Source organism: Brachyhypopomus gauderio, chromosome 18, assembly GCF_052324685.1.
Source record: "Brachyhypopomus gauderio isolate BG-103 chromosome 18, BGAUD_0.2, whole genome shotgun sequence".
Taxonomy (NCBI): Eukaryota; Metazoa; Chordata; class Actinopteri; order Gymnotiformes; family Hypopomidae; genus Brachyhypopomus; species Brachyhypopomus gauderio.
In genome coordinates, this window is record NC_135228.1 from 16611771 (window position 1) to 16632610 (window position 20840).

Consider the following 20840-nt stretch of genomic DNA (forward strand, 5'->3'; position numbering starts at 1 on the left):
TGTGTTTTTCATTGGCCGATTTTTTCTTTACTGTTGGGTTGTGTTCTACTATTTGTTCCCATATGGACAGATGTCCCCAAAGTTCCCCACAGTTCTCTGACTCACATCACTCACCATGGCCTGTTTGGGGAATATTTTGTGTTCATCTGCCACAGGTTTTAACTGGTCTTAATTGTCATTCACTCTTTAGTCTTTAGCCATTGATCATTGAGAGAGAGAGAGAGAGAGAGAGAGAGAGAGTGAACAATGTCTGCACACAAAGCAATGAGCCAAGTGCTGACTTTGTGAATATTATATCCACTGTCATTCATGTACTCTCTATTTCCCTCCTGTCCTTTTCCTGCTGTCTTCTAATAGAACATCATCAACTTAGTGAGGAATTTCAGCATTTCTTGGTGTGAGGGTCGCTCCGCATGGGGCAAAAGCCAGACCGGCCAGATTAGATGCCACACGGACTCACTGCTATGGTGCTTTGTGTTGGCTGCGTTTAGCTTCTGGTTGCACAGTGGACTGTTGTACCGTTAGTGGAAGGAACCTTGGCCTTGGCAGTGTGTTTGCCAGCCTCTGGTGTTGCATAGTCATGGGCCAGTCATGGCCTGGTGGTAGGGAACTGGTCTTGTGACCGAAGGGTCGGGGGTTTGATTCCCAGGCCTCAGGCCATGACTGAGGTGCCCTTAAGCAAGGCACCTAACGCCAACTGCTCCCCGGGCGCCGGGCTAGGACTGCCCACCACTCTGGGCACGTGTGCACCACAGCCCCCTAGTAATCATTAGTGTGTGTGTGTGTGTGTGTGTGTGTGTGTGTGTGTTCTAATTGCACAGATGGGTAAATGTGGAGGACAAATGTAAATTCACAATTGACAAATATGGCACATTACATTACATTACATTACAGCCTGAGGAAAACTGTGTTGGGCCTGGTGCATGGGCCAGATCAGGCCCTGGCACTAATGTTGAGCTCAACGTGCACTGCTGCAACCAGCCCACAGCCATCGTGGCGGCTTCTCATGCTGCTCCAGTCCCTCTGCTCTGGCATGCCTGCATCTGGGCAACTCTGAGTTGATGGATGAAGCTGAGGTCTGCAACTGGTTGGGTATCTGGAAGACCCAAATGATGCTGCTCCGCCCACAGAGTGACGGACTCATAACTGGTCGCACCACTCGGCTCTCAACCGCATGTCAGCGGTGTGACTAAGACCTTCATTTACCCCCAGGTTCTGCTGGCATGCTGCTCCACCATTCAGGAATCCACTCCAGATTAACTAACAGCCCTTTAGATGTTCTGCCACCAGCTCATGACACACAACGAGATCGTATTCGATTGCCTGCTGGAAACCAAGGATGAGAGAGCACCATGAGCAGGGAACGTTCTGTAGAACCAAACAATCCACAATCAAATCTCATACCTTCTCAAGGGTGAACCCGAGCCCATTCAACCTGACCTATTTTCCTGAGTCCTAGATGTCTCAATCCTAGGTGTAGATCTGAGCTGAACCAGACTGTAGCAGGGTAAGTATATGGTGTCATAAGAGACAGTAGTTAGGTATGCACTCTGTCCCCAAGAACAAAACCACCTGTCTTAATTACTTCAGTGAGAGTGCTTATGAGACAGTGACAAGAAGTGACATGCTTTATGACATGCTTTATGCAAATTATTTGTAACCTTGAAGTATCACATAGCCTATTATTACTCGGCTGTTTATTGCCATTGTGATTATTTGTAACTATTATTCACATGTATTACTATTCTTGTCATGGGGCAGTTGTGGTCTGGTGGTTAGGGAACCGTTATCGTGAACGGAGGGTCATAGGTTCGATTCCCAGGCCTGAGGCCATGACTGAGGTGCCCTTGAGCAAGGCACCTAACCCCAACTGCTCCCCAGGCACCGGGCTAGGGCTGCCCACTGCTCTGGGCACATGTGTACCACAGCCCCCTAGTAATCACTAGTGTGTGTGTGTGTGTTAACTGCACAGATGGGTAAATGCAGAGGACAATTTTTGAGTGAGGTGAAAATCACAATTGACAAATTTGGCACACACATTTTACTGAGAGTGCAGAAAAACAGGTATATTGTGAAATAAAATGTCCTGTTCATATGGCAAAGATGAATCTCTAGGAGGTCCAAAGCCAATAACTTTAACTAATTAAAAGGTTCCAGTAATGAAACAGGCTATGATCAAAGTCCAGAAAAAGCAAGACAGAATGAGGCAGAATAACCAAGACAAAAGGAGCAAACTGGAAAATACTTCAAAATGGTCAAAACCATTTACAGAGTTATATGAAGACAAAAAGAGAAATCAAGATACAGCTTAGAAATGTTTAGACAAAATGAAACATCACAAAAACACTCTGAACACACAGCATATATAGGGCGGAAAATCTGGGGATGAGGAACGAACAGGGGGATTCTGGGGTATGCAGTGTGTGAAAGGGTGGTTTTGTCATTGGCTGAAATATACTTTTCACATACATTTACCACAGTTATAGTAATGTGGTGTTACAAAAGGGGTGGCAAACACAAAAGAACAATAATTACGACCTTACCTTCATTATTGTGATGAAAAAGCAGCATTAAAGTCATCTATAAGGACATCACATCTATAGGAAGGGGGAGGGTTGGAAGAGAATACGCTAACATATATGCACCAAACGGAAATAAAAGGGAGAGACCATGGAAGAACGAGGTGTATTCCTTTATACGCCTCTTCTCAGACATACCAATCAAATTGCCACCATAACCACTATCCCAACACAATCACAGCAACACCATTTGGGGGTGTAAGGGAAACTCTGCAGGCTATATGACACGTAAGATTCATGGTCAGATTCATGAATCCCAAGGCAAATATATTCCTCATTTCTATGGAGACAGGCAGCAGTAGTGCATGGAGGAAAAGACCATTGAAAAGTTGAGGTTTTTTATACTAAATAAAAAGTGAATTGTGCTGGACAGAAGCCAATCAGCACCTAATGGTGGAGTCAGTCAACCTATGTTAGAGTAAAGGTTTAATTAACTCAAAAAAAGTTAATGAAATTGAATTGAAACCCTAGGCCAATGTTCAGCCTCAGCTTTTTAACAGAGCACCTTTATTATTTCATAATGACAGTCACCATAAACAAGCTATAATTAAATGTTTTGACGTGTCAGTTTGAATGCTTTCCAACATTTAACAAAGCCATGTTTATTCCACCTGTCATCTTCATTTTATATAGAAGTGGAAGTATATAGTGGAAGTGTATAGTGGAAGTGTATAGGCATCAGCTATCGGTTTGTCATGGATTTCAGAGTGTGAAAGTGCATGTAGTCAGAAAAGCTGTTATCCTATGCTTCGTTTTACACTTTTACCTCTGTGTGTGTGTGTGTGTGTGTGTGTGTGTGTGTGTGTGTGTGTGTTTTGGCAGGTCTCTTGATCTTATTTGTGTTCCATGAAATAATTCAGATTGGTAGCCATGTATGCAGAATACACAGTAAGTCAAATCCTCCTTTTGAAAAATATCCTTTAAACCTGTAATTACATCCTCTAAACACTGAATCCTTTTCGCCCCTCTGTATTTTCTGTAATTTCACCTGCAGGTACTTGACGTTGCCTGCTGTACAGGTTAGTCCACTGAACTCCGAAAAAGGACCCGCCTGCACTAGGTGGAAACATATTTAAGCCAATTTATTTTGCATTCTTTACTTCTATTGCCTTTGCCAAATTAAAGTTCACTCATATGTATGACTGGTATCATCTTTTCACACTAAAGGCCATTTTTCAGTGCGTGTCATAGGTTTTTGTAAATTGTCATCAAGATTTGATTTCACTACACGGGACAGGAGAATTATCGGATAGTTTGACATCAAGTGGAGACAACAGACTGCACTTATAACATCTGGAGTGTGAGAATACCACACGCCATATAGCAGCATTTTGGAGCAACAGGTACCATCAATTAAATCCTACCACATCCAGTGAATGAAATGGACCTCCTGGAGAAGGGAATACAGAACAACTCAAAATCTCTGGTATGATTTGCATGTTCCGTCTACATTATTCCATGTGTTGTGTGAATGTGATATTATAGGGGTTGAAGTAATGCTAAATAGCTGTTGCATGTGCTGTTAGTTTGGAGATAGGAGGCAGGGGACATGCCATTGGTATGTTCAGGCTTTAAACAGGTCACCAGATTTCACACAGCAGTGGATGCTGTGACTGGGTACCTTTGGTTGAATTAGGATTCACTCTGTGCATGTCATACTGGTAATCCTGTGTGTCTTTTTCAGTGTTCTAGGACAAAAGGAGAGAGCTTAATTTTGACATTGTGTTTTCATGTTATTTTCATCAAAGATGTTATAACCAGGCTCTTGTAGTAATGACTCACATATAAGTAGCCTCAAAGGATTTATTTTATTAAACACTGTTTCGAGCAAATAGTTTATATAGGACCATAAATGTATTTTTACCTTTGCTGGTTTTTGATGTATATTATAATGCAAATACAGTGATCATCAAAGAAGCCAGGTAATGTGCCTTTAAGTCTAAGAAAATTTACCTTTAAGTGATGTATTTATTATTATTATTATTATTATTATTATTATTATTATTATTTGCAGAATGATAGTATTGTCAGCTGTACAAATGTTCAGAATTGATTAGATACGATCAGTGATTAGAACAGGTTAGAACAGTTATGATGCTAATATGTCATATTATTATAATGTCCATTTGTTACTAGTGCCGAGCCCTAGAGTGCACTGAGTCAAGGTGTTATTTGTAATCATGTTATTAACCGTCACTAGACACAACATAATGCAGATGAACTACTTGCTTTTCGTTGACACCACAAGAATGCTTGATCCTGAATGACATGACCCACTGACAAGTGTGTCACATACCATCTTTAAAGGGTTTAGTGACATTTAGGGTGTGGATACTTTTAGATACGTTAATTACTGCATTGTTTTGCAATTGTTTATGCATTTTTTTGTTTTATACATACATACATATTTTGCTACAATTATATGTATATAATTATATTATATAACATAACACCAAAGGTGTTCTATCGGGTTGAGGTCAGGACTCTGTGCGGACTTGTCTAGTTCAACCACACCAGTCTCTGCCATCCATGTCTTTATGGACATTGCGTGGACACTGGTGCACAGTCATGTTGGAAGAAGAAGGAGCCAGACTGTTCCCACAAAGTTGGGAACATGGAATTGTCCAAAATGTCTTGGTATGCTGAAGCATTCAGAATTCCTTTCCCTGGAATTAAGGGCCCAAGCCCAGCTCCTGAAAAACAGCTCCACACCATAATCCCCCCTCCATCAAACTTTACACCTAGCACAATGCAGTCAGACAAGTACCGTTCTCCTGGCAACCACTAAACCCAGACTCGTCCATCAGATTGCCAGATGGAGAAGCGCGATTCGTCACTCCAGAGAACATGCCTCCACTGCTCTAGAGCCCAGTGGCAGCGTGCTTTACGCCACTGCATCTAACACTTTGCATTGCATTTGGTGAAGTATGGCTTGGATACAGCTGCTCAACCATGGAAACCCATTCCATGAAACTCTCAGCGTACTGTTCTTGAGTTAATCTGAAGGCCACATGAAGTAGAGAAGTGAAGCAGTGATCGACTCTGCAAAATATTGGTGACCTCTTCGCACTATGCACTTCAGGATTCGCTGACCCTGCTCCATCAGTTTACGTGTCCTACCACTTCGTGGCTGAGTTACTGTCGTTCCCAAACACTTCCATATCTTATAATACAGCTGACAGTTGACTGTGGAATATTAAGGAGCGAGGAAATTTCATGACTGGATTTGTTGCACAGGTGGCATCCTTTCACAGTTGTACGCTGGAATTCACTGAGCTCCTGAGAGTGACCCATTCTTTCACAAACGTTTGTAAAAACAGTCTGCATGCCTAGGTGCTTAATTTTATACACCTGTGGCCATCTACATTTACATTTTTATATATATACTGGTTCCTGCATTTTGCTTGCACAGCTGACGAAGGACCTCTCTCCCCAATCCGTCTGTTTCTCTGGAAACTTTGTGTACTATACTACAGTTCTCTCTCTCTCTCTCTCTCTCTCTCTCTCTCTCTCTCTCTATCTATCTATCTATCTATCTATCTATCTCTATGAGAGACATAGGCCTATATGACATAATTTTTCAAAAATACCTGTTTTACTCTATCTTGCAGGTTGATGACCCTTCAGTGCAGTTCATCACTCTGTCTAGTAATGAGAAGCTAAAGAGGAAGGCCTCACCATGCAGAAACATCTTGCTCGTTGGACTAGTTATATTAGGAATACTCGCTGCACTGGCAGTGCTGCTGCAAGTATGGCTACATTTGTGTGAGTACCTTCACCTGACACTGCCGACACTCCGCATTAGACGCCTTCAGGGTGATCTTTGTGAAGGGGGTCGTCCATTGTCTCTTTTTATTTTGCAGCATGGACAAGTAGCGTTTTGAGGGTGTGCTCTGGTTCTATGACCATTTCTAATGAGAAATTCGTAAAGCCTTACGAGGATGCAAAAAGTGTTCAGTTCAAAGAGCTAGCTTCCAAGGTGGTAAAACAAGTGAGTCATTTATACCACTTTATTGATCTTTTTACTTAATATTTTGTAGGTCTGTAATATTAAGCATTCTCACCTTGTTGAACAAATGTTAACCTACTTTCTTAACATCCAAACTCTTTTCATGTTTTTCAGATAAAAGTTTTGTACAGTAGTTTACCATTATTGTCGAGATATTATGTTGGCTCCAGTGTTCAAGCCTTCAGGTATGGAGATAATATCAAGCTTTTCTCACTGTGGTATCCACCTGCATCGCTGCTGCTTTCGAACAGTTATCAGTTATGTCGTTTAAAGTCTAATAATAGTGACTTGTCTTTCAGTGAGTGCCACGACGGCTCTGTCACAGTCTACTACATGTCAGAGTTCCATGTGCCTTTGATTTATGTGTCTACCCTGGATGAGGTCATCAGTTCCATTGAGCTCACTGGAATGTTCTGGCACCCACGGAAGCTCCTGGTCCCTGAGTTTGAGAAGGCCCTACAAATCAGAGATGTCATCTTTGGAGGTACCTAAGCTATATTACCCTATATTTTCAATTAGCTCAATTAGTATGTTAGCTCAATTAGTATGTTAGCTTCAATTAGTATGTTATATTGTTTAAGGTATTTTTACATCGTACATCTTGTTTTGTTAAATCAATAAAAAAGATTGTGATTCAAAATGTGATGACTTTTGATGTGCTATTTTATCCCACCCTCACAGCTGTGGACCCTCGCCTGTTTAATTCAACTCTGAGAGGTGAGTGATCTTTGGCTTACATGGGCATTGGAAAAATACATGCAGATGTGATTTTGTATTGACTTAGCCTGTCCTCCTGTCAGGTCGCTACAGGGACACCAACCACTGTCATGTGGGTAAAACTGGCACCATACAGTCTATAGGCTACCCTTTCTTTCCCTACCCCCCCAACATCTACACCGAGTGGCAGCTTCGTGCTGATCCTGGCTACAGAATTCGACTTGAGTTTACCGTACTGAACATGGAAAATGATTGCCATAACGACTTCATCAAAGTCTATGACTCTCTAGTTCCCATTGAGAAGCAAGTCCTTACAGAGTGAGTGCACTTTGCTTTCAGTTTCCCGAAACACTTTATTATTATATGTACAGAACTGTAGTGACTTTAATAATTCTGGCATTAACCAGACCGCTACTGCCACTCTACCACTGTACTATTGGGATCAGGCACTGAATATGTTCATTCTTTCAGGAAATGTGGATACAACCCAAGCGATAAGATGATTTTACTGTCTTCTGGAAATGTCATGTTAGTTTCAATGGTCACAAATGGAGAAAATAACTTTCCAGGATTCAAGGCAGAATACTCCCAAGTCCCTGATGAAGGCCAAGGTACGTTTTAGAAAGTGATGGTGGAGGAGGAACGTAGGGAGATTCAGGGCTAATGCACTTTGGAGTTGCACTACAATATCGGTTAGACATGCACTCATGTGAATGTTTTGTCCTGCCTTCCAGAGTGTGGGGGCAAACTCAGTGGGTTTAATGGCACATTCTCATCTCCTGGCTTTCCTTCCTACTATCCTCCTCAAACCCAGTGTGTTTGGGAAATAGAGGTAAACAAGCAAACAAAAGATACTTTAACTATTTAGACAAACATTACTTCTTCATGCTACAATCGAAGTGTTGTATGTTAATTCATGTTATCTGTCCCTCAGGTTCCAGAAGGAAAACATGTTAAAGTGAAGTTCAATACGTTTTCTATACGTGAGCCAGGACAGAGCCCCCATGACTGTTACAATGACTACCTGGAGGTGGACAATAACAGGTCAGACCTTTATAAAACAGTGAGAGGAACAACGTTTTATACAGGCTTTCTCTCCTAAATACAGACAATGTGTTTTGTGTGTTGTTTTATGTTATATTCTTCATTTCAAACATTTAATTATGCAGAGCCTGGTGATAGCTTCACATCCATATAGTACTTCAACACATACCACTACCAAATAGCATTAATGTGGTAATGCTAACATTTGTGATTATTTGAGGGAGCAAATAAGTCATTTTTATAATAAAAAATTAGCAATCATTATTTAAGGTAGTGATTTATTCTTTTAATTTATTCTATAAAGTGCAGCTCACATGAGACAAAGACCCATATTGCTTCCTAGTCCTCAGATTAACCAGATTATAATTCATAGAGCAGGCACTTTAAAATAGATTTAGTAAAGAATCTATGAAACGTCCAGGCGTCAGAAAAGGTGTCAGAAAAGTCTGTCAGAAAAATTGGGTTTTCATGATGTGAAGAAGAATCATTGTGAAAATAATTAATCTCTCCTGTAAATAATTTCACACATTCACGCATTTCTACTGGGTAATGATGTGCTTTGTTTTATATGTTTAAGGATGTGTGGAGAATTACCGGCAAACAAAGTCCAATTTAGCAAGACCAACCACATAGCTGTCATATTCTCTTCTGACATGTCTTATGTAGACAAGGGCTTCTCTGCAGAGTTTGAAGCCGTGGAGCCCAGTCAAAGTACGCCATTTTTTTCCACTATACAAAATCATTCCCTCAATCAATAAAAAGGAGATTACATATATAAATAAAAATTAAACTAACATTAAACTAAAATTAAACTAATCTAACATTTTTGTAGGCCTGTAATATATTCAGACCTTTATAAATACTGTTGTGTATGGTCCATAGAATGCTTGGGGAAATTCCAGTGTGACAATGATGAATGCATTCACTCTGTCCTGAGATGTGATGGCATAGATGACTGTAGTGACAAGAGCGATGAAACGAACTGTGGTAAGTTCAGAGAAATGGTATTATCCAAATTAGTAAGAATACCAATTTCAAGTCTCAGCACACCTGTACATGGAGTACTTATGAATCATACCTTATAATTACACAAAAAAAAACCCAAAAACATGTTTAATAAGGGTGTGGAGTATAATGTGTCACCCGATGTCTTGTTTATACATGCAGTCTGCAAGGAGTCTGACATCAAATGTAAGAATGGCTTCTGCAAGCCAAAATACTGGCGCTGCGATGGTATTAATGACTGTGGAGACAACACAGATGAGGAGAATTGTGGTAAGGACAAAAATGCTATTCGAGTTATAGTCTGAGCTCCTTCTTTTAAGGCCTCTGATTAAAACTGGATATTTACAGTTGTTGGCTGCTCCCTGTCTGCAGGTATATGTAGAACTGGGGAAATAACATGTCGAAACAACCGCTGTGTCCCTGAACTTAAGAAGTGCGATGGCCATGATGATTGTGGTGATGGCACAGATGAATCTGAGTGCCCGAAACGTAAGCTTGCATGCACAAAAATGGCTTGTTTCTCTTTTAGCTTTTAAATAATTACCTCAGCCAATAAAGCCGGCTCACTCTGAAAACCCCTGCTAAAGTCAATCAGATATTTGGCAGACGCTGACACAAAGTTCACTTGGAAATGTACTTTTAAGTGTGTATGTGTAGGCAGAAAATCAAAATGAAGTTTCCCTTCTTGTCTTGTCTTAGCCATAGTTGTCAACTGCTCCGAATACACCTACAAGTGTAGGGATAACAAGTGTATCAGCAAGCATAATCCTCAGTGTGATGGAGACAGAGACTGTGAAGACGGCTCGGATGAGGTCGACTGTGGTAAGCTCAAACTGCTGACTCAGTTTGTGACTACAGCAGCTTTGTCAGACATATCACTGAACGATTTCTACATTAGATATTCCATCATACTCAGCGATGTTTGGTGATTATCGACGCGTATTCTCTGATGGTTCCCTGTAGACTGTGGTTCCAAACCCTACAAGAATTCTCGGATTGTGGGTGGACAGACATCCACTGAAGGCGAGTGGCCTTGGCAGGCCAGCCTCCATGTAAAGGGCCATGGCCACGTGTGTGGAGCCTCTGTCATTAGCAACCGCTGGATGATCACCGCCGCTCACTGTGTTCAAGACGCTGGCCAAATTATGTAAGCGCACCATTCCCGTCCACTCACAGCTTGGACATGCCTACACACCTGTGCTTTATTAACTTCTAAAGAATTTCATTGTCTATTTCATTTCATTTCATCCACATTGTAGATTAACTATTAATTATTGTAGAGGAGAAAATCTAGCTGTTGAAATAACACATATATAATTATGCAGTGACCAAATTGAGTGTTAAATCAATCTTGCATTTAACTAATAAAAAAAATGTACCTAAGGACAGCTTCATCCATTAGTACTGAATACTTATCTGACAGACTAAAGGTCCAAATGAAAATCATGTGTTATTTTCCTATTCAATTTACCTTTTTTGTTTTGGATACAGGTTAATGCATTATGAACTTTCCTTAATTTGTCTTTGAAGACAATTAACCATTAGTATCAAAATATTAGGTTTATGAGAAACATGCATTCAATAAAGCAATAAAGCTGTGTGTTGTCACAACTGCTTGTCATCTAAGTGCAAAAGGTCTTATGCAGGGTAATACTTATCATATATGTGTGTGTGTCTGAGCAGGTATTCTCAACCTGACGTGTGGATGGTCCACCTGGGTCTGCATGATCAAGGACAATATAACCGGTGGACGATGCATAAAAACGTGAAACGGATCATCTCTCACCCCGACTATCACTCTTCGGAATTTGATAATGATATTGCTCTGGTTGAGCTGGACAGCCCTATAAAATTCAATCAGAGGGTTTGGCCTATCTGCCTACCTGCAGCCACAGATGAATTCTTTGCAGGCAAGCCTGTGTGGATTACAGGCTGGGGAAGAGTCCAAGAAGCAGGAAGTGAGTATAAATACATTTCTGACAAATAATTTGAAAGAATGCAGTCGCTCAGAGGAGTAGTCAGACTCCATTTATGTCACATTACAATATTGAAATACATTTCATATAGGCTGTGGTGAGAATTGCTGTGAAAATAATATGCTGTGCTATTTTTCTGTTCTTGACTCAGTGTTAGCAAATGCGCTGCAGAAAGCACAAGTTCGCATCATCAATGACACAGTGTGCAGTCAGCTGATGGGAAACGGGGTCACACCACGCATGATCTGTGCCGGGGTTCTCAGCGGTGGCGTAGACGCATGCCAGGTAACAAATGTACACTTCTGTTTAACATAACTCTACATTTCTAATGCTCACATTCCTGGACTCACTTCCTTTGTCCTCTTTCAGGGCGACTCAGGCGGGCCGCTGTCCTACATAGACTTGGCCAGCGGGCGCTGGTTTCTGACCGGCGTGGTGAGCTGGGGGCATGGGTGTGGCCGGAAGAGCAAACCTGGGATCTACACTCGCGTCACCAAATTCCGTAGATGGATTCGAGCAGAGACTGGGGTATAGTTGTCTCTGTGATTGGGGGGAGGACTCGGGTTTAGACAAAGGGTTACATGGCTCTCTGGCATCATACCTGGAAACATATGACGTTATTCGTTCAATTCATTGTCAGGTATGTTATGTTTCAGGCCAGAGGGTACAGTTGTCAACAGTGATTCCTCAATTAATGGTCTTTTGTGTATTTTAATATTTTTGTGAATGATTTCCCTAAGGTGAGACATGTAAATATTTTACTCATCCTTTATTTTTCATGAAGGGTGCTGCTGCATTATTAAGTTTTATCTGTGTGTTATTTTTTTATTTTTATGTATGTTCAATAAAGAAACAATGAAGTGTGAAGAGTGTTTAGTTTTATACTGTTTTATAAAAGTGCATACACACATGTTCCTAAAGCTTGATTTATGCACATTGTAAATACTTATCTACCTGTGGTCTAGACTGACAGGTCTAGGTTTGTAAGAATTTCACATCAAAGGGAAGTATTGCTAGCAAATGCTCCTTGCTTTGTTCATATGTATATTACATAAATCAACACATGTTTGTATATTTAAACAGAGATATATTTTCAGGATTTTTGTACATTGTGTTACTGTTGCTGGTCTTAATAAAATGTAACTGTATATTCTGACTACTTGAATACAGGATTAGGCAAACATTTGTATTTTTTTGCATTTGTTTACTATAAGTTTGTTGATACATTTTATTAAATGCAATATATAAAGTAAAATTATAAACAGCACATTTTAACTACCTGACAATTTATTGTAATGTAATTACATAAAGTCAGTTACAAGTTCAAAATTTGTATAAACCTAGCTAGCTATTAATATTTGTACATCTAAATGTACAAATGTATTGTAAGTTAGGTATAATTGTTTTACATTTATTGTATGAGTTTTAAAGTGCTATCCTAGGACCTATTTTGATGTTCTTATCTATATACCTGAGCTGACTTTTTCATTACCATGATCTATGGGTATTTCAATTATTTTTAAGACAACATTCATTCACCCTCCAACATTCCGACATTCTCTGACATGACACCGTGTTTTAAGCTTATACTTTTTAAATTAATCTATTCTTTAAAAAGTATTTAAGAACAATATTCTTACTAGTTTAGTAAATAAAACATCTCTCTATCCTTGTTTATGTTGTCAATATTTAAAAATAATAATTATACTATTTTTGTAATAACTAGTATTGCTATTATTGTTAATAATTAGTAATTAGATTATTTACTAATAACAATTGATGAGATGCTTTTTCTGGGGGGTGGTGTTCGGGGCCAGGGGCCAGGTGCCTGGGGGGTGGGGCGGAACAATTTAGAAGACGGAACGGAAACGCAATACGGTGCGTCGATATTATTATTCCTACCTGTCCTTCTTATGGCTAACGGGGTTTAGCTAGCTTAGCTTAGCTAGCTAGACTTGTTCTCGGCTTTTTTTCGTCACCTATGGTAGAGTGTTTTATGAATGGATCAAAACAGACTGTGCATAGTATGTATGAATGCGCAATAGTGACTTAAGCTGTCGGAGGAGCTAAATGGAAACACAACAGCTAGCTTAGCCCGCCAGTCGTAGCGCTAGTTAGCTGTTAGCTAGCTGTGTGTGTGTGAGGCAGACAGTCTTCACACATGATGAACATAGTTTGATTTGTTGTGTTGACTGCATGTGTGAGTGACTAAACGTCTGTCGTAGCTGACAAGACGGATCTGGTTGAGTTTGATTGTTCTATTGTTGTATCCCCTGTGGGAAGTAAATAAGCTAGTTGGCTAACTTAATGAAGCAGGTTGCTTTCTAGCTGGCTAGTTTTGATAGCTGGCTAGCCACCATAGCTAACTGTCATTCATAACCTGATAATGTGAATGTAAAAATTATTCTGTTTTTGTGCACAACCGCGTGCGTTTTTTAAAACCGAATTTGCTAGCTAGTAGCTATGGTTTTGTTTAATCTACGTTATGAGTGGTCTAACATTTTGAGTATTTTCAACTGTAGAAGTCAGACATAGACATCAGATGTGTTGTCTGTACTGCATAACTGCAAATTTATAGACAAACCTCACACATTTCACGGTTGCACATTAACGTCTACGTTTAAGGTATATGAAAAATGGATTCTTTGGATCAAATGCTAACGGACCCGTTGGACTCAGGAATGGACAACGATGGATGTGTAATGGAGGAATGCATGTTGGGAAACTGCAGAGTTCGTATTCCAGAAGATCTTCTAGAGAACGTGAGCATTTTCACTGAAAGAGAAGCACTGTGCTTTTAATATTCGTTCTTGTCATTAAAGTGACACTGTGTGTGTGTGTGTGTGTGTGTGTGTGTGTGTGTGTGTGTGTGTGTGTGTGTGTGTGTGTGTGGGGTGAGCAGCCAGAGATCTTTTTCTCTGTAATGAGTGAAAGTACATGGTCTGAGGTTCTGACAGACGCACAGAGACAACATCTCCGCCAGCTTCTACCTCACTTTCCAGAGAATAACATTTCAGAACAGGACAGTGTCATCAGAGACCTCTTCAACAGCCAGAATTTCTGCTTTGGCAACCCCCTGCACCTTGCTCAGAAACTCTTCAGAGGTACTCTTTCACTTTATAACAGTCAAACTAGCAGATTGCTCCACTCTTCATATTTTAAATATGAAATTTATTTAAGAATGTTGCCTCTATCTCATCTTCTCATGAAGATAATGGGTAAAGCGTCTTGTGAAAATGTTTCTTTAGATGGCTACTTTAACCCAGAGGTGGTGAAGTACAGGCAACTCTGTGCAAAGTCCCAGAGAAAAAGGCACATCTATTCCCTCCAGCAGTACTACCACAAACTCCTTAAGCAAATCCTTGTCTCCAGAAAGGTAAACAGGCTGACCTCTCTAAAACAGTCATTTGAACGACGTGGCATTTCACACATCATCTTGGCAATATTTTTGGCTCTTGTGTAGGAGTTGCTGGATCTGGCGATCCGCAGTGGACCGGAGCTGTCTGTGAAACGGCGCCACCCTGTTCCCTCCCACAAGGAGGCACAGGAGCAGCGTGTCAGACGTAGAGTGGGCCGGATCCTGCGGGAGGTGAAGGCTGAGTGTGGGGACAGCAATGTGTCCTCTGATGAAGACGGTGTGTCTCTAGCATGTGAAGAAATAAGGACTGTGTGACGAGTGACAACTCTTGACTGTTGGCAAGAAACAGCCGTAATGCATTGCACTTCTCTTTGTGCTTGCAGACACTGCATCTTGGTTGCCAGCCCCTCAGTCTCCCTCATCCCCAACTCCAACTCCAACGATATCTCTCAGGGTTCTGCCTAGCCTCTCAACACAGGACATGAAGACCATAGGTGAGGTCTATTAGCACTCTTCCAATGCAGTGTCCATCCAGTTTGTGATGTGAACTTGATGGGGGTCTTTCTTAACACAGACAGGACAGAGCTGGAAGAAAAGGACTTGAGAGCCATGCTGAGAAGACACAGAGAGAAGAGGAAACGGCAGCCAGTTAGTTTATCTAACCTTCATCATTCTAATTATGCCATGACTGTTTCTTCAGAAATTTACTGTTTAGTTATATATGTGATTGCATAGACATGTAGTCTCATAAACATATAGTTCCATAAGTGATGATAATTCAAAAAACTCACCAATATATAGGTGAGCTTAGTAAAAAGATTAAAAAACAAATGTACAAATTTAAAAAGTAGAAGTCTAATATAATGGTTAGATCACAAGCAATCAGGTCAGAACAATCTGTTGTGTAATATAGGATCATCCTGACCTAATGACGTCTGACCTGCACCTTGGTGATATCATGACCCGTGTAAATATAGGAAGGAAAGGATCAATTATGGGTAAGAATTATGAACTCTGCTGTTTTCCAGTTCTACATTGCATTCTTGTTTGTTTATTTTCTGATGCACATTACCAATAGGGTTAAAGGATTTCTGTCTGCACTTGTTGTATGTGTGTGTCCTTTTGGTGACCCCATAGCCTTATTTGACCTGGCTCTGCCTAAGAAGAAGATGAGGGAAGAGAAGAGGCGGCGGAAGATGAGGCCCATTAAAATGGAATCTGACGATGGCTGCGATGGCCAATCACCAGCGGTCTCCATGGCGCCTGCCGCTCTCTCTGACAACATGACCGCTCCTCTACAGAGCGTCAAGGAAGAGTGAGTCTTCCACCACCTCACATCCGCTCTCTCCTGAGTTTAGAGCTCAGTCTCACTCGTGTGCTTTGTGTGTGCTACAGACCCATGGAGGAGTCCCAAAACAGCCCGGACATGGTGGAGGAAATAGCTGTTAGCTTCTTCCATCTTCTAGAAGACATGCTTAGGCAGGATGGTCTGGCATCCTCTTCCCTGGTACACTCACCTCCGTGAAAGCAAACCCTCGGTGTCTTGAGTCCTCGTGTGTCTCGGTGTCTTGGTTCTGATGTCTCGTCTTTGCTCCCTAGATCGAGGAGAAGGTGCAACAGTGGCAGGCCTCCCCTGCTAGTGCCCTCAACCCCTGGTTCTCCATGGCCCCCTGTTGGTCTGATCTGGTAGTGCCTGCCCTGCAGTTTCTATCTGGGGAGAATAAGTGTAAATAAAAACTTTTATCGTTTGTGTTGTTTCAGTCACGCCAGTCAAATGGGAGATGAGAGTGTTTCTTAAGACTTGAAACCATTAAAATTGGATTTCATTGGGAGAGTGTGTTATTTAGAGGTGAGCGTATTGTCTGTTGTCTCTGCTCCCCATGTAGCTGTCTCTGTGCCTGGTGGCTTCACTCCTTGCGTGGAATTCAGAGAGCTCTCTCAGCAGTGGAAATGGACCGGTAACCTGATCTCTCCTATTTGTTCCTTAGAACTCAGAACTTTTTAGCAGTTCTTTTTAGCAGTGCTCTAAAAAGCAGCAACAGAGAGTGTTGAGAACGTTCACAGGTAGTCCCCAGACTGCTTCTCTGTTTCTGGTGATGGGTTTAAGCTCCTTCTGCTTCCTCTCAGGGCCCTGCCAGGACACGGAGAAAGATCTCAGTGCCCTTTGCCTCCTTTGGCTGGAGTCAAAAGACCATGTGGTAGTCAAGGTACATTTTCGTATAAACACTGGCCTCACCCTTTATCACAACTGTGAGTGCAAATTTGCATGTTTGTTTGTTTGTTTCTACAGCAGGAGGGAGAGGAACCAGCTGAGCTAACTCCTCCAGCTCCCAGAGTGTGAGTCACTGGTGGCAATGGCCCCAAAAGTCACACGTCCTTCTAACTGCCTTCATCTTTACTACCTTGGAACACAAATCCCTCTCATGCAAATGTTTCACGTGTTTTAATGGGAGCTCCTCTTGTGTGTCAGGTGGACTGATTATGTGGTGAGGCCCAGCACAGGAGAGGAGCGGCACGTCTTTCAAGAGCAGGTGAGTGCCAGGGCCTCGCCCGGGTGGGACGTGTGTGCGTGGTCCCTGCCTCGGGGCAGTCAGTAACCTCAGTGTCTCGGGGCTAATTAGGAACAGCGGCGCTATGACCAGCCTCACAAAGCCTTCACCTTCCGCATGCATGGCTTTGAGTCTGTGGTGGGGCCCGTCAAAGGGGTTTTCGACAAGGAGACGTCCCTCAACAAAGCTCGCGAGCACTCTCTGCTGCGCTCCGACCGCCCGGCCTACGTCACCATCCTCTCTTTGGGTAATGCGGCTCGAAGACACACCGACAAAAATCACGTACACGGTCTTCTTAAGCACAGTCACAAACTGTCGTATCTTATTTGGTGCAGCAGGTGTGGTGATTTAACGTTAACTGCACCGATGTCTCCTCGTCTTGAAACGGTTTCCGTCTGCCTAGATTTGATTGTCATTAGCGTTTGAAGTTTAACGACTGTTCCTAAATCAGCTTGTCGATGTCCTCAGTGCGGGATGCAGCTGCTCGGCTGCCCAACGGTGAAGGTACACGAGCGGAGATCTGCGAGCTGCTGAAGGACTCCCAGTTCCTGGCCCCCGACGTCACCAGCGCACAGGTCCCAGATCAGTGATACATGCTGCTTCTCTCTCGCGCTCGCTCTTGCGCTCACACCCTCACACACACACCCTACTGTGCTCCACGCAGGTTAACACGGTGGTGAGCGGGGCTCTCGACCGCCTTCACTACGAGAAGGACCCGTGTGTGAAGTACGACATCGGCCGCAAGCTGTGGATCTATCTGCACAGAGACCGGAGTCAGGAGGAGTTTGGTAAAGTCAAAGTCAAAAAGCCCTCCAGCATTGCACACGTAGGATTCAGAGGCATGCATATGACATTCTAGGACGGGTTTCGTAGCAACAAGGCCCATGGCGATCCATGCGGTGCGTGACAGTCCCAGTGAGAACAGGTTTAGCTTGGAAAGGTGAAGTATCACATTGCATAATCCCATACAGTGACTGACACTGAGTACATAGCCGGCATTTAATGTACTTGTAAAGAGCAAATAATTACAGAACGCAAATGATCGACATCGAATTTGGTTTTAATTGCCTCTGACACATTTGGCCCACGGTTGTTGTCTTGTGGTTATTCCTTTGCACTCTGCTTGTTCAGGAACTCGTCAGACTGCAGTAGTTTGGATGAGTGATGTGTGTTTGTGGGGTGATCTTTGATCCTTGTGTGTAGAGAGGATCCACCAGGCCCAGGCTGCAGCAGCCAAGGCGAGAAAAGCCCTGCAGCAGAAGCCCAAACCTGCCCCCAAGCCCGTAAGCCCAACAGACACCCCCGTCTAGTCTTTGACGTTTTACCGTCGCGAGCGGCCGCCTCCTCTGCAGACGCTGCTTCGCTCACGTTCGCTGGAAATGCAAAGCGCTTGTGGCTTTATTGATTTGCATGCTGTGTGTTCGTGTGGTAGAAATCAGGCAGCAAAGAAGCAGGAAGTAAGAGTGGCGTCACAGAAGGCCAGAGCTCTGGTGCTGAGGGAGCTTCTACCCCAGTGACCAGCTTCCCCCAACTCCCCAGTACCCCCACACCAAGCACACCAGGCACCCCCAAGTCTCCAATGCCCCCAGTTGTGTCGACGCCAACCAAAGCGGGCGTTCCAGAATCTGTCAAAACCAGCCCCAGGTAGGCATGCTGTGAATTAGTGACTGTTGTCTGTATCTTGAACGTAGTGGTGGAGACGTTTTGCGTGTGCTTCCTCCCGGCTCCTGCAGTGTCCTGCTGGTGACCCCTCCCTCCATGCCCCAGCTGGGCACCCTGCTGTCTGCGGGCCAGGCGCCCCCCCCGGCCTCGCAGCAGGCCCCTCCGCAGCCGGCCGCTCGGGTAGTGGCCCACTCCGCCGCTGCAGGCTCTCTGCCCCAGGTGCGCGTGGTGACCCAGACGGGCCTCCCAGCCGCCCCCGCTGGCCAGGCCACCGCGCTCATTCACCAGACGCCCCATCACATCAGGCTCCCCGTCACCATGGCCCACAGCAAGGGCCTCGCACAGGTATGGTCCTCAAGTCTTACTGGATGGAATAGAAGCGAAACATCTGAGTTTAGTCCCACTTCCTGCAGCTGATTTTGGTGTGTGTGTGTGTGTGTGTGTGTGTGTGTGTGTGTGTGTGTGTGTGTGTGTGTGTGTGTGTGTGTGTGTGTGTGTGTGTGTGTGTGTGTGTGTGTGTGTGTGTGTGTGTGTGTGTGTGTGTGTGTGTGCGTGCGTGCGTGCGTGCGTGCGTGCAGTCTGTGGTAACTCTGCCTTTGAGGAGCCAGTCCACTGGCAGCTCTATTCAGGTGCAGGCCTCGCGCGCTGCGGCTGGCCTGGCCGTCCCGGGTCTGACCTCCGCCGTGGCCGTCAGTAAAGCCCAGAGCAGCTGCCCAGCGAGTCCCGCTCACAGCACGGCCTCCCCCGCCGTCCTGCAGGCCGTCACCAGCCAGAACATCATTAAACAGGTGCAGCTTCACGTGTGGGACAGTGCGCTAGTCAGATACGGTCTGGTTTCAGACGGAACAAGCTAATTAAATTACTTTTAACTACCCCAGACAGTCGATATAAAATTGGTTTGATACAAAACTATGCAGTAAAATGCGAGCAGAATCAGATCTGTGATTTAGTGGCTGCGTGACGTCTCCAGGTTGCCATCACTGGACAGCTGGGCGTGAAGGCCCAGAGTGCAGCAGGCATTCCGCTGACCGCCACCAACCTGCGTATTCAGGGCAAAGACGTCCTGCGCCTGCCGCCCTCCTCCATCACCACGGACGCCAAAGGTCAGACGGTGCTCCGCATCACCCCGGACATGATGGCCACGCTCAAACTCACCCCGGACATGCTGGCCGGGGCCACGGCCGCCTCCACCAAGGGCATCTCGGCCACCCTGCACGTGACCCCGCCCCAGCCGTCTCCCCCGCCCACCTCCAACCCCGTCCCCGTGGCAGCCGCCGAGGCGCTGGCCGCCAAAGCCGCCTCCTCCCTGGTGCCCCCCGGGGCCACCGCCCTGGTCAAGGTGCACCCCGAGCGGAAGGCCACGTGCGACACGGCCATCCGCCTCATGCCCGCCCTGGCCGTCACCATGGCCGACCCCAAGGCCCGCACCTTCTCCACCGTCACCTCCTCCGAGTCCAAGCCCGGCGGCACCACCATACGCATCGTGCCCAACCTGGGGGTGATCCCGCAGAAGCAGGGCCAGACCGTCACGGTGAACACCACCACCACCAGCACCAGGCCCGCCACGGCCTCCTCGGGCACGGCCACCGTCACCATAGCTACCGGCAGCGTGGCGGGAGCCAAAGGCGTGACGTTGGGAACGGCGACGGCGGGCTCTCCCCTCGCCCTGGGAACAACGGCGGCTGGCGTCAGACAGGTGCCCGTTAGTGCAACCGTGGTGACGACCACGCAGCAGGTGAACTCCGCATCAGTTAATGGACTTAATGGGGCAAAAACCTGCTGCTACGTTCTGAACTTGCTTTTCTTTCTCCTTAGGGGAAGCTGCCTGCAAGGATCACTGTGCCTCTGTCTGTTCTTAGCCAGCCTCTGAAGAGCAAGAGTGTGGTCACTACGCCCATCCTGAAAGGCAACATCAGCACTAAGTAAGCCTCTGTTCTGTTT

General features: G+C 44.3%; 2 protein-coding genes across 6 annotated transcripts in view; both read left to right on the forward strand.

Moving 5' to 3' along the window:
* The first annotated feature begins 3665 nt into the window (after window positions 1–3665).
* On the forward strand, window positions 3666–12486 carry st14b (ST14 transmembrane serine protease matriptase b). Its single transcript, XM_076980181.1, has 19 exons — window positions 3666–4005; window positions 6191–6344; window positions 6443–6570; window positions 6703–6773; window positions 6888–7072; window positions 7270–7305; window positions 7389–7623; window positions 7777–7916; window positions 8040–8137; window positions 8240–8349; window positions 8927–9060; window positions 9232–9336; window positions 9517–9624; window positions 9727–9843; window positions 10054–10176; window positions 10318–10501; window positions 11038–11312; window positions 11482–11615; window positions 11700–12486. Exons 1-19 carry the CDS (start codon window positions 3961–3963, stop codon window positions 11862–11864), a joined length of 2547 nt encoding a protein of 848 aa, XP_076836296.1. The 5' UTR covers window positions 3666–3960; the 3' UTR covers window positions 11865–12486.
* A 741-nt stretch (window positions 12487–13227) lies between these two features.
* The window catches only part of nfrkb (nuclear factor related to kappaB binding protein), a 9679-nt gene continuing 2066 nt past the window's right edge, over window positions 13228–20840 (forward strand). The window contains exons 1-24 of one of the 5 annotated variants that reach the window (XM_076980033.1): window positions 13228–13354; window positions 13956–14092; window positions 14233–14434; window positions 14579–14706; window positions 14794–14965; window positions 15072–15182; window positions 15263–15336; window positions 15602–15686; window positions 15826–16003; window positions 16084–16195; window positions 16288–16414; window positions 16575–16646; window positions 16816–16895; window positions 16979–17025; window positions 17159–17219; window positions 17310–17484; window positions 17706–17812; window positions 17902–18025; window positions 18441–18520; window positions 18670–18881; window positions 18971–19244; window positions 19478–19687; window positions 19870–20634; window positions 20715–20821. In XM_076980033.1, the coding sequence (XP_076836148.1) occupies window positions 13967–14092; window positions 14233–14434; window positions 14579–14706; window positions 14794–14965; window positions 15072–15182; window positions 15263–15336; window positions 15602–15686; window positions 15826–16003; window positions 16084–16195; window positions 16288–16414; window positions 16575–16646; window positions 16816–16895; window positions 16979–17025; window positions 17159–17219; window positions 17310–17484; window positions 17706–17812; window positions 17902–18025; window positions 18441–18520; window positions 18670–18881; window positions 18971–19244; window positions 19478–19687; window positions 19870–20634; window positions 20715–20821 (3629 nt within the window). In that variant the 5' untranslated portion in view covers window positions 13228–13354; window positions 13956–13966. Of the gene's footprint in view, window positions 14093–14232; window positions 14435–14578; window positions 14707–14793; window positions 14966–15071; window positions 15183–15262; window positions 15337–15601; window positions 15687–15825; window positions 16004–16083; window positions 16196–16287; window positions 16415–16574; window positions 16647–16815; window positions 16896–16978; window positions 17026–17158; window positions 17220–17309; window positions 17485–17705; window positions 17813–17901; window positions 18026–18440; window positions 18521–18669; window positions 18882–18970; window positions 19245–19477; window positions 19688–19869; window positions 20635–20714; window positions 20822–20840 lie in introns of all 5 variants that reach the window. The other 4 variants (XM_076980035.1, XM_076980034.1, XM_076980036.1 and 1 more) reach the window with 4 other exon arrangements.

What these genes read in the sequence shown, in the direction of transcription:
- st14b (XM_076980181.1), top strand. Translation starts at nt 3,961, where the DNA reads ATGGACCTCCTGGAGAAGGGAATACAGAACAACTCAAAATCTCTG. An exon ending in AGTCCCTGATGAAGGCCAAG is followed by an intron (nt 7,917 to 8,039) that starts GTACGTTTTAGA and finishes CCTGCCTTCCAG; the next exon opens with AGTGTGGGGGCAAACTCAGT. An exon ending in CAAGACGCTGGCCAAATTAT is followed by an intron (nt 10,502 to 11,037) that starts GTAAGCGCACCA and finishes GTGTCTGAGCAG; the next exon opens with GTATTCTCAACCTGACGTGT.